This window comes from Peromyscus leucopus, chromosome 20, assembly GCF_004664715.2.
Source record: "Peromyscus leucopus breed LL Stock chromosome 20, UCI_PerLeu_2.1, whole genome shotgun sequence".
Lineage (NCBI taxonomy): Eukaryota > Metazoa > Chordata > Mammalia > Rodentia > Cricetidae > Peromyscus > Peromyscus leucopus.
This window is the reverse complement of record NC_051080.1, coordinates 32,344,099-32,358,982: the sequence shown is the minus strand read 5'-3', so window position 1 is coordinate 32,358,982 and position 14,884 is coordinate 32,344,099. Positions and strand designations below refer to the sequence as shown.

At 53.6% G+C, this 14,884-nt stretch overlaps 1 protein-coding gene across 2 annotated transcripts; it reads right to left on the bottom strand.

Annotated features, from left to right (window-relative positions):
* Positions 1-1,007: 1,007 nt before the first annotated feature.
* LOC114684749 (glycosylphosphatidylinositol-anchored high density lipoprotein-binding protein 1) lies at positions 1,008-8,324 on the bottom strand. 2 transcript variants are annotated; one of them, XM_037197558.1, is made up of 6 exons: positions 8,150-8,324; positions 4,737-4,803; positions 2,580-2,703; positions 2,170-2,286; positions 1,652-1,765; positions 1,008-1,540 (listed from the first exon to the last, which is right to left on the bottom strand). In XM_037197558.1, exons 3-6 carry the CDS (start codon positions 2,629-2,631, stop codon positions 1,098-1,100), a joined length of 726 nt encoding a protein of 241 aa, XP_037053453.1. In that variant the 5' UTR covers positions 2,632-2,703; positions 4,737-4,803; positions 8,150-8,324; the 3' UTR covers positions 1,008-1,097. The 2 variants fall into 2 exon arrangements, with proteins under 2 accessions (XP_037053453.1, XP_028715152.1); XM_028859319.2 differs by lacking the exon at positions 8,150-8,324 and adding an exon at positions 7,262-7,559.
* Positions 8,325-14,884: the final 6,560 nt, after the last annotated feature.

The window sequence follows — 14,884 nt, the reverse complement described above, 5'->3', positions numbered from 1 at the left end:
AGTGCTGGGATTAAGGGCGTGCGCTGCCACAGCCCGGCCAGTAGAGGTTTCTTATTGCATGCCAATGAACAAACTTGACTTTTAGGAAAGGACTCTAGACTTCTAGTTCTTATAACATTGAGCTACAGGGACCTAAGAGTTCCTTAAGGCTCACTCTTTGCTGCACAAGTAGGGAGACTGAGGTACGAGTCAGCACTGGCCCGGGTTACCCTTCTCTCTCATCCCAGACATCTGCCCTGGCACCAACTGCTGCTCAAAGAATAGCTCGGAGCTGTCAGGGAAGCCAAGAGCTCAGCTGATAGCGGCCATACCCAGCCAAGCATTGCCCACCTGCCAAGCAGCCAGGCTCCCTATCAAGGAGATGCTCACCTACCCAACAGCTAGGTGCCTCTCCCCAGCCAGAAAAGGTACCCACCCGCCCAGGCAGGAATGGATGTGCTATCCATTTCTCTGCCTCTGGAGCCCATGGGGCTTTTTATTCCCAGACCTGCTGCCCATCTTGGGCTCCTGGAGGCCTGGGCTAGGAGAGAGGGCCTGGAATCCAGAAGAGGATGGATTTCTTGGCCAGGTTGCAGCTGGGAAATCCCCCACTCAGCAGCTGGGCCTTCTTCCTGCTTCCCTCCTTTGCTCTCAGTCCCACAACTTTCCTGGTCTCCCTCCAAGATCCCCTTCCCCCTACACCCCACCCCAGGTCGCTGGAGGCTCACCCTGTGCCTCACACCTATGAAAGGACTGAGTTTATCTAGGTGGTGGCTCCGGGGAAGAATTTCATGCTGGCAAATTCAGGGAGAGGACGAGCCTTACAGGCTTGTTATGAGCTCTGTGCAGCTGGGCGGGCGGGCAGGGCCCCTGTAGGCTGAACACCCCTAGAGCACGGGCAACTGACACCGGGACCGGAGGCTGAGGTGGTCCCCACACTGCTGCCCGTGGGCAGAGGACAGAAGAAGGCAAGGAGGCCTGAGGGGTGGAACCGAGGGCAGAGAATGGCTGGAGGAGCTACAACGGACTGGGTTGCAAAAGAAATTCAAGTTTATTCTCTGAAGCTGGTTGTGGGGGAGGGGGAGACCAGGATATCCTGCTAGGAAGAGGGCAGGTCTTCAGGCTCCTGATGCCCATAGACTAGTGAGGAGGCTGAGCAGGAGGGCTGTATCACCAAATTTGGCCCAGCCTGGAGGGCATCCTGACCTACTGCCCCGGGGCTCGTTATTCTTGCCACCCTTGGGCAAGTCAGCCCCACCACCCTGAGGATTGGCAGACTTGACCTGAGGCGGGTGGCCAACCCTGTCACCTTGAGGATGTCTGACTGCGACATCTAGGGGTCTACCTGCAATGCCATCTGGAGGATTTTTGACCCCACCCTCCACGGGGCTGCCTGCCCCGCCAGCCGGGGAGTCCTGGACTTGGGGGCTCTGCCAGGGTGGAATATTACACAGGGCGGACTGGCAACAGGTCTGTGTCATCTGGGTGCCAGATATCGTCTTGGTGATGGGTTGGCAGGTATCGGTACACCACATGGAGTAGGTCGTCAGGAGACCTTGGTCTAGGGGGGGTGTGGAGAACAGGGGGTGAGGGCGGGGCACGGGTGTCGGGGCGGGCTCCTCCTCTGACCCCCTCTTTGGGTGTGCGTGCCCCCCCTCCCCCATACGCTCACCAGTGTTGCCATGAGAGATGAACGTGGTGCAGAAAGTCTTGTGGTAGCAGCGCTGTATCTGGTTGCAGCTCTCTCCGCTGTGTATTGACTGGCAGGTGTAACACTGCAGATACTCTGCGGACAGAGCAGGGCAGCTCAGGCTGCGAGCTGGCCTCCAGGGCCATCCCCGAGTACCTGCCCTCACCACCCATCGGCCCTCCTGCAGGAACCTGTGCCTCGGGCTACTAAGAGGAGCTACAGAACATGGGGGTCAGATAAGGTGGAGTCCAGGGCTAAGGAAGCAGGAAGGGAAGGGAAGCAGGGCAGAGAGGGTTGAGAGGGACAGACCGGGAGTGTCAGCTCAGAGTGGAGAAGGCTGCAGCCTGAGGGGAGAGCCTGTGTGTGTGTGGTGTGGGCGTGCTGGGCTCCCGCCTTGAATGCCAGCAGCGTGCTCTGCCTTACCCTGGGGGCAGGAGGTAAAGTGTTGAAGCGATGCTCTGTGCAGAGCAGGAAGCTGGGCCCTCAGCTGGGGTGGGTACCTCTGTCCCTGCCTCCAGGGATCATGTTGGTCTCCTCTTCCTCCTCTTCATAGTCATCATCGTAGCCGTAGCTCTCTGGCCCCAAGTCCACATCTCCATCTTCTTCTTGGGCCCACCCTGGTGATGCGGAGACATCTGTGAGCCTCGGATATCCAGATGCAGAGGACACACTCGGGGTCGGGCACTAAGTCCTGATCCTAACCCGCCCTCCTTTCCGGATCCTTTTTATTTTATACAAGGAGACAGAATTCTCCCCACCCCCAACCCTGCAGTGCCGAAGGAAGCAGCCAAGCCTGCAGCTGGCAAAAGAAAGGAGCCCCGGGCCCCCCATCTTCCTCCCCACGCCTATTCCTCATCCCTAGGAGAAGGGGTTCCTGGACTGGGCAACCCCTTCTTGAGGTGATCCGCACCTGACTGTCCACTTAGCAGCAAGACCAGGAGGACGACCCCGCGTGCCTTCATCCTGGCGCAGGCTGTTCTGTCCACTGGCGCTGTCCTTGTCCACTGGCGCTGTCCTCACTCGGGGTTCTGGGTCTGCAGTAAGCGGGACATAGGGCATTACTGGGGGCTTCCCGTGGTCCCTGCCAGCTCTAATCTCAAACAATGGGCCTCATATCAGTCTTCAGCTACAAGCGGCGCCAGGCCAGGAACATCGCTTCCCTCAAGGACCTCCGGGGACAGAGAGGAAGAGGAAGTTATTATATTGGCCTTGGGTGCCCTGCCCACCTCAGCTGTTCCTATTGCCTAGTGGGGACCACAAAAGGTGAGTGCTGGCCTCAGGAACCACCTGGTCCTGTCCCGGCTCCTGGGCCTCCAGGCCTCAGCATTGTCGCGCTTGATGTGATCTTGATGTGTGTGAAAAGCACCTATCACAAACCTTTAGGGACCCTGGCTGCACAGCCACAGGGGCTCAGGACTCTATCTGAGGGCCACAGGCCAGGCACCTTCCACCCGAGTGGAGTCCTGCTGCAGAGTATTCAGATGGGAGCGTGGTCTGTCCAGCCGCAGCTCTGAGACCACTCTCTCCTCTCACTTCTTAACCTTGATCTTGCTGGTCCAGGCTTCTGCTGCTGCTCCGGCCTCTTCTTCCTTTGACAGACTGTTGTTCCCTTAGTCACCCCCTTCCCCTTCAATCTCCTTCTGAGTTACCCCCTCCCCCTGAAGCCTCCCTATGGCTCCCTGCCCCTGATGAGGCCACAGAAGGTAGGTGTTGTCCCTGGCCCTCTGCACCTAGATAGGTGTTGACTTTGAGGCAGAGAGCCTTCTGGGACTGGCTACAGTCTACCTGGCCTGGCCTCTGCCTGGCAAAGCCATTAGCTCCAGACACTGTCTCCTGCAGTGTACTTTGAGGCCTTGGACTCCTCAGGGGCCAGATTGATGGCTTTGGGTCCCTCCCCGGGTGCAGCAGATCCCCCAACTCCAGAGGAGTTTACAGATGAGAGAGCTAGGTACTGGGGAGTCCTGGTCCCTCACCTGGGGTATGGAGGGAGGCATTGGGTGCTGGACAGGAGTCTGAGTCAGTGTCAAGGCCTGGGAAGTTTGTGCGTCTTATGGCTTGGGCCAGCTCCTAAACTTGTCTAAGTCTCAGATTCCTGGGTCATCCACAGGGCATGGGAGAAAAGGCCAATCTCCAGGGGTCATTTGAAGCGAATATTTGAGTGCCAGCTCCTCAGATTGTCTAACCTCATCTTTCTCCTAGGGTGAGGTGACCATCAAGGGCCAGGACTCATAAAGGCAAAGGGAAGTGCTTGGCATATGGATTCACAACACGCCCCCATGGTTGGGCATGGTTGCGCATGCCCGGCGGGACGTAGTCACTTCCGCCTAGTCATTAAAATGTCTCGTGTGACCAGGACCCCGTGGCTTTGCGTGGTTGCAGCGCAACCTTGTGATCTATGCACATGCATGGAATAGCCACATGGACCTGTGTGCGCAGGCGCGGCCTTTATAAGTCGGCGCCATGATTCCTGGCTCTATCTTTACTCACGTGTCTTTTCCACAGGCCTGTACACATCTGTCTCTCTCCCTTATCTTAATAAAACTCTTGCCGGGCGGTGGTGGCGCACGCCTTTAATCCCAGCACTCGGGAGGCAGAGGCAGGCGGATCTTTGTAAGTTCGAGGCCAGCCTGGGCTACCAAGTGAGTTCCAGGAAAGGCGCAAAGCTACACAGAGAAACCCTGTCTCGAAAAACCAAAAAAAAAAAAAAAAAAAAAAAAAAAAAAAAAAAAAAAAAAAAAAAAAAAAAAACTCTTGTTAGTGGATTTTGTTGTGTTTCGTGATGTTTTCTTGCAGGGTAAGAGTGCCACAAATAACCAACAGGTGATCCCTTCTGGGCTGATGAAGACACTTCTCTGATGACTCAGCCATGTGCATGCTGTGTCTCTTAGCCTCCCCTTGAACTGTCTTCCTTCCCAGCATTTGGGAATTTACCCAGCCTTCTGTTGTCCTGCACTTCTATCCCTGCGCCTGTTCCTAAATTCTCACAGGCATGGTCTCTTCCCAAGCCAGGGCCAACATCTCCTCTGGTCTTCCTTCTGGTCCCACCCTCTGCAGGCCATGTGCTTACCTCCAGGCGCCAGCTGCTTCCTCCAGGGGCCCCTCTGACCTGGTGAGGGCCAGGGCCTTCCAGGACTCTGCAGGGAGAAGTAGGCTTGTTACTACACCCTCCTCCCATGGGCCTAGGGCTGTGTCAAACAGTTCTCCCTGTGAGCCTAGTTCTTCCTCTTCCGGGGCCACATACACCCAGGTCTGAGCTGGTGAGAATTTCCAAAGAGTGACAGCAAACTTTAGGAAATGTAGGGGTGGTGGTGGTGTGGCCACCCTGGCTGCCTTTGACAAGCATCAATACTGGAGGTACACAGTGTTCCCAGGGCTATATACATCCCTCCCAGGCCCAGCACATACTGTTCCCAGCCCTACAGGAAAGATTGCTTGAGTCTGGTCCAGCTAAGCCAGGGTTGATGGTCCTGGGGTGGAGATGAGGTTGTTTACCTGATGCCTTGATGGCAGACACCTGCTCCCCTCAACTCTGATCCCAGTGTGGGTGGGATCACTGTGTTTAGTATGCACGGATCCTCATCCCCTCCCAGTTCCCCACCCCACCCCCATTGGAATTTTCCCAGGGGCCTGCCCTGAGAAAATCCTTCCCAGGGTCCTGGGGAAAATGCTATGCTTGATATGGGGTTATCGGAGGGAAAGGAATCTATATACACCATGCTCTTTTGTCCATTAACTTTATTTCTCTAGGACAAAATTCTGTCTACACAGCTTCAGTTCTGTCCCGACTCTCAGTTCCTCTGTGTCCCTTCTTTTTCGATCCTCTCACAGCCCTAGTAATAATTAAGCAATTATAGTTTTGATCTCATCCTCATCCCTTTATCCTCCTTTATCCTCCATCTTTCCTCCCTCTTCTCCTCTCCTGATCTGATTCACCTACAATCTACAAAAACAACAACAACAACAACAACAACAAAAACTCCGCTTTTCTTTGCTCCTCACTCCTCAGCCTGAGCTGCATGCTACAAAAGATCTGCCTTGTTCTTTCTCTCAGGCCACTTGACTCTGCTCTGCCCAGGAATTCTGCTCCAGTCTTTATTGCACCTGGTTATGCAAAAAGCCCTATTGTTCTCAGTCAATAGCTCTGCACTGCCCTGAAGGCAAGGGATGGCCTGAGCTTCATTTGCACAAGAAACAAAGCTATGCATCTATAGTCCGCCTGTCTCCCTGGCTCTGTAGGGGTGCTACCTAGTAGATCAGCAGGAGGTCTGAGCTGTTTATGCTGTTTGCCATCTGGCCTAGTAGTATATGAGCACACAAGGATTTCATAGCAGAAGACAGCTGATATGTATTAAAAGCTGGATAACATGAAATATTCCTTGATAAATGGCTTCCCTCTTGAAGGACTCCTTGGTCGATCAAGGTATAGCTTATTATATACAGCTATATCTCTATAATATATTCTTGTGGCTCACTGCACACCCCCCTGCCACACACACATTGCATGGCCTCTTAAGCAGACCCAAGGGAGTTCATACCTCCTCCAGAGTGAGGACATGTCCCCTAAGAGCCCAAGATCCCAGTCTAGTGGTCCTGAGATGCCCAGAGCTATCTTGGAGCCTGGGTCCAGGAAATCTGCTCCTGGATTGCATCTTCCTACTAGCAGAGGCTTCCTCCCTAACTTGAGTGCCCCTGAAAGCAGCTAGTCACCTGGCTTCTGGCTTGCAGACTTTTCTGTCTGGGGTCTCTGGTTTTGCCTTTGCTATCTGACTCCTTGGGCTCTGAGGGCGCTACTGGACTCTGGGTCCCTGCCCACTTTGTTCTTTTTTAGCAGCAGCAGTCTTGGACTCAAGACCTCAGTGCTGGCTGTGGACAGGGAATTCCTGGCTACTCATGCTCCCTCTAGTGAGGCGATCAGGTAACTGGTAAGGCTGAGCAGGCAGGGGCAATATTGAGGGCTGCAAGCTACTGTCTTTGGAGGTGTGTATGGCACCATCCTGGCCTCTGGGGACACCATGGTGTCAGATCTAGAGCCGTGCCGTCCCCAAGGGTACTACTGAGAGAATTAGGAGCACCCCAGGAGATGGGCACGTTGGAGCTACAACAATTGACAGAGGCAGCTTTTGGGGCGAGCGTCTACTGTCTGGGTTGAGACTAGGCCTTTGGGGTAGACATGGTCTGTAGATGTGCCAGCCTTCAGGCTCATTGCCCTGCTGGGTTCCCTCCATTCTCTGTAGCTAACCCTCTCCCTGTTCTGGCTAGGGTTCCTGGAAGCAGAGCCCAGACCCTCTTGCCCTGGGGGTAGGTGATGTATAGGTTCTCCTGGGTCAGGCAGGCACCAGTTTCTTCTTCTTGAGAACTTGCACTTAGAGGCAGCCATGGTAGCTCACCTCTTCTTTTCCATGAGCCCATGAGGGATACTCACTGCAGCCTCAGAAGCCCCTTTGTGGAACACTTCCGCCCAGCTGACCCACATCCCAGGAACATGCTGTATCCCTTCTCTGGCCCCTAGGTCCCCTCAGTCACACAAATGAACCTGGAGAGTCCCCTTTCCTTGGGCCCTGTAGGGGACAGCGGAGGATGGTGAGGCCTCACCCTGTATCCTTGGTCTTCCAGCCTCCACGGGGCTCTCCAAGGCTGGATACACAGCTGCTTCTCTCCCAGCAGAGAGTTCAGTCCCTGCTTCTCCGCAGAGGCCAGTCAGGCCCAACTCTAATGTCCCTCACCACTGTGTAGGCTACTGGCATTCCCCTTGGAAAATATACAGGCAAGGGACACTCTGTGTCATGTATGGCATCTGGTCAGGCAGCCTTCTCCCTCCCCTGATGTGGTAAGATTCTAAAAACGGACAGCAAGGACAAAGACGCTCTTCACGCCCCAAATTGGCAAAGTAGGAAGCGGATAATGAAGCTGCTTCCTGCTTAAGAGGAAGGCTCGATCGAGTTCTGCGGTGTGGCTTCACAAGAGGCATCACATCCCCTTGTCTTCTCTTACTGTCTCAGGTCTACAGGCAGCGTTTTCCTCCCACAGAGTCTGTACCACACACCTGTCCCCCAAAGCAGGGACAGTGGGAGCCTGCAAAGGAGTCGCCTGACCCACGGGCCCAGGAAGGCAAGATTGGCTGTGGAGGGGGACAGGTCACTGAGCCGAGACAGGGCTCTATGGGGAGGGTACCTGATGCGCAGGAGGCTACGGGCTGTGGCGATTGGGACAACAGCAGCAGCTGGCTCCGGGCACACAGGGCCTCGCGGCAGAGTGTGCAGCTTGCAGGAGACAGGAGGCAGAGCTGTGGGGCATCTCACTCGGACTCTGCCAGATGTGATGATGTAATCTCAGGTAAGATGCTTTGGGTCCCAGGCCCACTAGAGGGAGGGAAGGGGTCCTATTGGGACCCAGCACCTCCTACCCAACCAAGCCCCCTACTCTTGGCAGCTCTGATCACCTCTGGGAGGGAAGGCCCTGCCGGACTGGGCAAAGAGTCACCTTGGTGGCTTATCCTTGTTCCTCCTTTGGGATCCTCTGTGAGAAGTGGGAGAGAAAAGTCAAGACCTGCTCAGGCCTCAATCTGCGAACCAGGACAGAGCAGGATGACTCCTGAGATCAGGAAGGCCATCTCACGGAGAGCTCAGAACAGGATAGCAGTGGGGGTTCATCTGTACCTCATGCAGCGGCTTGACCCCTGATGGCCCCAGCTGCTGCAGAGACTCCCCCCCCCCCGCCCCCGCCCCACCCCCTGTGTTCCTGCATGCACCACGCCCCCTGCCAGCTGCCTCAGCTTCAGCTGGGGCTCTAAGGACCCAGAGGTCTACCTTTCAGACACTGGCTGCTGTACACCGAGGCTCAAAATCCCTCAAGCACATTTTAGGAGGAGAAACAAGGAGCCAGGCTGTTTCTGAGACGGCCTTGGGGTGTGGGCCAGGAGGCAGACCCCAGCTCTTCCTCTTCTCTCCTCCTGGGAGCAGCAATGGCCACTAGTAGCTTCCTGTTCCTCCCCATGTCTTGGGAGTCCAACTAAACCATGCTGGCTGTATGACAGCAAGTTATCTTGGCCAGGGCCCATGCCTGTCTGGAAGCAGCCTCAGCTCTTGGCCTGGTGGGCTCTGCATGCTGCTGCAGGCCATGTTCTTTTAAGTGAAGTGTTTTGTAAGAATGGTTATTCCTTACAGCAGGATTTACCTACTTCTAGAAGGAAAACCCTTGGGTAAGTTAAATCTAGCAGCTAGGGGCACAAATAATGATTCGAAACTGGGTGGTCCTCACAGTGGGAGTGAGCCCAAAACTTGACTGGTGCGAGCTGAGGTGGTATCCCTGATGTGATGCTCTGAAAGCCTGTTCTTGAGTTAGGCTTCGACTGGGCTCTGAGTCAATGCAAGCTGAGGACTTGAATGTTGGGGACCTCTTAAGACCACATTCAGTTTGGTTCAACCTCACAGCTAGGGAACAGGTTCAGCGAGATGCCCAGTCCAGGTGCCCTTCAGTGGGGACTATACAATGGGGACTGTGCATCCAATCCGGGCTATGCCTTCCACAAGGGCTGTGCTTCCTGACTTTACTCTCTTGCCCACAGAGTACACTTGAGAGAATCTTCCTCATAGAATTTGAGGGCATTTCAGGAAAGATTACATTATGGAAGGCTTGGGTCCCGTCTTAGCTAGGGTTTCTATTGCTGTGATGAAACACCATGACCAAAAAGCAAGTTGGGGAGGAAAGGGTTTATTGGCTTATACTTCCACATTGCTGTTCATCGCAATGAAGGAAGTCAGGACAGGAACTCAAACAGGGAAGGATCCTGGAGGAAGGAGCTGATGCAGAGGCCATGGAGGGGAGCTACTCACAGGCTTGCTTCCCCATGGCTTACTCAGCCTGCTTTCTTATAGAACCCAGGACCACCAGCCAAGGGATGGCACCACCCACAGTGGGCTGGGTCCTCCCTGACACCAGCAATCACTAATTAAGAAAATGCCCTACAGCAGGATGTTAATGGAGGTCTTTTCTCAACTGGGGTTCCCTCCTTTCAGATAACTCTAGTTTGTGTGTCAAGGTAGCATAGACCAGCCAGCACAGGTCCATAGCAACCAGACACAGCATGAAGCGGGAGGAGACTGGACCCGGGAGAAGTTTCAAATAGGATTCCTGAGTGTCCTCTCAGGTGGTGGCTCCGAGGCTTGTGTGGGGTTTCCAGTCTACCTGGGAGAGCAGGTGCTTGGGCATCTGCAGCGTGTGCAGAACCTCCAAGTGGATCAGCTGAGCAGGGCCATGGGAAACTGCCGAGGGTCTTCAGTGTGATTCAGAGCTGGCAGGAAAACTCTGGCGTAAAAGATAAGGGGGCTGATGCAATTGCTACTTCCTGCTGCTGAGAACACATTTCCAGATGCCTAGCCACGTGTGCCAGGAGCAACATTGCAGTCCCAACAGAGAGCTCGAGTTGAAATCGCTCTGACCATCTGACAGACAGTCACCCTGTGCCTGCCTGTCTATCTGCCTGCCTCCCTTAACTTTCTTTTATTTTTTTTTCATTTTATTTATTTATTTATTTATTTATTTATTTATTTATTTTTGAGACAGCATCTCTCTACATAGCCTCGACTTTTCTTGGAACTCACTATGTAGACTAGGCTGGCCTCGAACTCACAGAGATCCACTTGCCTCTGCCTCCTGAGTGCTAGGATTAAATTAAAGGTAGGTACCATCATTCCCTGCTCACCTTTGCCTTTCAATTGCCTGATAGTGTGCCGAGTTAAGAGGCAGGCAAATATCCCCCAGTGGCATGTGCCTCTGGCCATGGTGCTGACTGCCAGGACCTTGGGGGTGCAAGCTGGTTGGGGTCATATCCTGTCTACCCTTACCCTGAGGACCAGAGTACTTGTGAGGGGTCCTGGAAATTGTGGGTATATTTATTCACCCCCAAGAATAGGGCACATCGCTAAAGGACTAGAGAGTAGAATTAGGTCACTTCTCTGTCACCTCCCCCTCGTCTGTTCCATTCTTACAGGGATGCTGTGGGCAACCAGAAACACAAAGCCAAGCAGTGATGGCCTGGAGCCTGTCCCAAACTCCCCAAGGAAGATAGGCACCTTTTTGTCCATAATGCTTGGTTTCTCTGACAGATGGCAGCGTGCTCCAAGCAAGACTTGCTAACAGTGAGCACAGGCAGGTTTGTTGTGTGATCTTTCCTGGAAAGATATGAAGAAATGCCCATTCACCTCACTCAGGGCACTGATAACAGACCATAGACACCATTCCACACAAGTCTAGCTTAGCCAGCCTGTGAGTTTATTGGGGTTACTTACAGGAGCAGGAGTGACTCAAAGGCACAGTTGTGTCACCCCGACCCCCACTCCAGCATGGGTGACCCCTCATGAAAGCTGCATATTTTGAGCTCCCAGACTGCCCAGCGGCCAGCTCAGCTGGTCGGAGAGTCTCCTCTCCCCAGCAATGGTTTCTGTTTTAGAAACTTGGGGAGGTGTCTCATGATTTTCAAGAGGCCCCCGAGACTGGTAAGTTTTGTTTATTTCCTACATCCTTCCTGCCAGGTCCATGAACTGATCCACTGGAGGGGCGGTGGCTGGGCCCTGTCCCTAACTGCAGGCCTTGGCCAAGTGCTTCTCTCCTTCAGAGGTTCTTTATTAGCTGAATATTTTGGGGGGTTTTCAGCTGCTTGTGGCCACTGTCAATTTTAGGTATCCATTGGTAGAGCAGTGAGTGTCCTGCTAGCTTCTGGAGCTCTCCTTTTGAACACAGAACCTCCGTGGAGAGACCTCAGTGCAGCAAGCACATTCAGCTCAACCTCCACTGGAGTCCTCCCTATTCCCGAATGTGCTCACCAGGCTTTTGCTAATGCAAAATTACACCTTGTGAATCTTTCCTGCATAGTTTCACTTCCAGCTTGAATACCTCACGGCCGGGCTGGAGTCCAAAGTTAGTCGGAGGCATCTAGTGGTAGAGAAAGTCAGTGGTGCTCCTGGCTGCTTACTTTCTGGGAGGGGAATCTTCTGGGGAGGAAGGGCCCTGAGCAGGGAGGAGGACGGGAGTGCTCAGGAAACTGCCCCGCCACCTGCTGGCCTACTGGGAGCTGGCCACTTGCTAACACTTCCTGAGGGTGGAAGCGCTTGCCGCAGACCTACACCCCTGCAGGTGGACTCAGTCAGGACTGTGGTGCCCGGACATAGCCTTAGCAAGAACAAGATCCTTTAGGTAGGTGGGGGAAAGTCCTGGGCCACTCCTTCTAGTACCTTGCTCTAACCCCTAAGACCGTGCCTTCCAGGGCAGTTTACGACAACTGACCCAAGAGACCTTTTGTACTGTTCTTTTAGTACCGTGTGAAATGTGGGCAGTCACAAGCTCTTTCATCTCTGCAGGTTGTGTTTTGTCTGCTGTCAGCTCAGCCCATCCAAATCACCGGCCTGGCATCCCTCCACTCCTCATTACGGTGCTTTGTCTGTCTGCCAGGGCTCCTAGATACCCACAGCAGGGATGGTCCCTGCTTCCTCGAGTAGAAATGGAATTTACTGGAAGGCTGCTGAGCAGCTGTGGCTCCTTCAGGGAGGCAGGATGATGGGCAGCCAGGAATGACCCCCCCACAAATTCAGGAGCTAGAGTCTGGCTGCTCTCTGCCATGGTCCCTGCCTTCATTCTACAGGACAGGTGCACTGATTCTCTTCCCAAGGGAGGCTGTGGCTATGGGGGCATGGAGCCCCTTCTGCCCTGGCACCTGTGATGAGTCTGTGGTGGGCACCCCACCCACACCATCTTCCTTTTCCAGGTTGTGATGTGTGCCGTGGATTGGGCAGTTTAAGTAACTGGAGCTTTATTCTGAATTCTGGAGTCTGGAGTCCAAGATAAAGGTGTTAGTCAGGCTATTTCCTCTCTCCCTGTGTGTAGATGACATCTTTTTCCTGTGTCCTCACCGCCCCCCCCCACTTGTGTGTCTGTCTGTGTGTCCTTCCATCCATTCTGATCTCTTCTTATTGAATTAAGACCTACCCTGATGGCCCGTCTTAACCATCACCACCCCTTTGAAGGGTCCATTTCCAAACACAGCTGCCCTCCGAGGCTCAGGGATCAGGACTTCAGGATGGGACTTTGAAAAACCAATTCTGTGACTGCCTCGGTCCTTCAGCCTCAGGGCAGCTATCCCAGTAAAGGCAGAGGTTAGGATTGGATGGAATGTTAGGGTTAAAATGGTGATGCTGGGAACAGAGATAGAGAACTAGGCTGACCAGAGACGAGGGACAATAGGGCTCTGGGCCAGTTTTGCTGGCTCTCCTGTAGCTCCTTCCCTCGAGTGTGGGAGAGGCACCCCTCAATTCTAATACAGCTGATTGCAACAAACTGAACTGTGAGTAAGGTTGCCTTTTAAGATGCTGCCACTTACTTCAGGAAAGAGACCACCCCTGAGCACCCTGTAGACAAGGGGCTAGATATGGGGTAACTAAGAACAACCGTAGCTACATTTTGGTAGCTGTGCTGGGGTTGGCTCTATGGTAAAGCTACAAGCTGGTCATGTAAACATGGGAACAAAGATTAGTTTAATTAACACCAGCAAACTCTGCTGAGGATTAACCAGCAATACCTTCGAGGTGGGCATGTTAGCAATGCCAGTCCAAGCTAATGTCCACCAGACAGACAAGGTCACGAGTTAACAAAGCAAGTTAAAGATGAACAGGGAGCCAGGTGGCAGCGGTGGTGGTTCACGCCTTTAATCCTAGTACTTGGGAGGCAGAGCCAGGTGCATCCCTGTGAGTTTGAGGCCAGCCTGGGCTACAGAGTGAGATCCGGGACAGGCACCAAAACTACACGGAGAAACCCTGTCCTGAAAAACAAAACAAAAGATGAGCAGAGGTTATCTGGGCTAGAAAGATGGCTCAGAGGTTAAGAGCACTGGCTGCTCTTCCAAGGGTCCTGAGTTCAATTCCCAGCAACCACATGGTGGCTCACAACCATCATAGTGAGATCCGGTGCCCTCTTCTGGCCTGCAGGCATACCTGCAGACAGAATACTGTATACATAATAAATAAATAAATCTTAAAAAAAAAAAAAAAAGGTGAACAGCGGTCCTTACAATGTGGCCACTGCCCTGAATGCCATCTACCTGCTTGGGCCAGGAGAACAGGCATGAAACAGGTGGGCTTTCTGTCATTCAGAGAATTATCCAGTCTTAATAGATTTGGCTTCAGTTTTTTGTCCAGTGTCTGCCATAGAACTATAAAAAGCCCCAGACAAACAGTCCTATGGGTTTCCTCTTCTCTAGGGCCCCTCTGGAGCTGTGCTTGCTTTCCAGAATGCATTAAAAAGGAAGGCTGACATTCATCAGCTGTGCATTCGGCTTGGGAAATTAGAGAAAGAGCAACGTCACCCCAAGCGGGAGAAAAGATGGAGACATCTGCAGAACTTCACAAAGTGGGAGGCAGCTGTGTGTGGGGAGAGCCGGAAACCGGTTCTTTATGCTAGGCAGGGCCCCTGCTTAGAGGCCTAGGAGCTCAGGGCTTGGGGGAGAGTTTGGTCATGTGGATCAGCTGGGCACCAGGGACCTGGCATCTTCCCGTTTCTCTGCTCCACATCCGATCATGTTGTCTCCATCTGGAATTGAGTTTCTGTGGGCTGCCACTAAGCTGTCAAGGATGGAAATGCTTCTTTGTGTGTGTTGGGGGGGGAGGGGCACATACTTTCCAAAGATTCCAGAAGGTCCCGTATGAGGGCTCCTCAGACTTCAGTGGGTCAATAGAATCAGGAACCTACTGAATCCCCAGCTGAGGCCAGAGAAGTGCCCTTGATGGTTCTAGACAGAGCCTTCCCTCTGCCAGTTTAAGGGGCACCAAGAGGGTCACACAAGTTTGCTGCTCACTGGATATGGTTGTTGCTCAATATTAAAGCCTATTTCCACCAGCTCCTTTCATGCGGGGTGGCAAATTTAACCTCAGGCAATTCCCAGGGTTCTTGTTGATCTCTGAGAGCCTCAGGTGGCACCAGGCACCTTCGAGGCTCTTTGAGGTCTGAGGAGGCACTGTCCCATTAGCCCAGGTCCCAGGGAGGCTAAGCGGCTCTGCCTATGGGTCACATCTCCTGTGATCACAGCCACGAGACCTTCCGTCTTGGGAAAGGCTGCAGCCGAGCTGGCACTGTTCTCCAAGGTCATGACAGAGGCGCCGTGGCAGCTGCCTGGGTCTGAGAAGGAAGCTGCAGTGGCCGGGGGAACGGATAGAGTTAGCACTTCCTGCA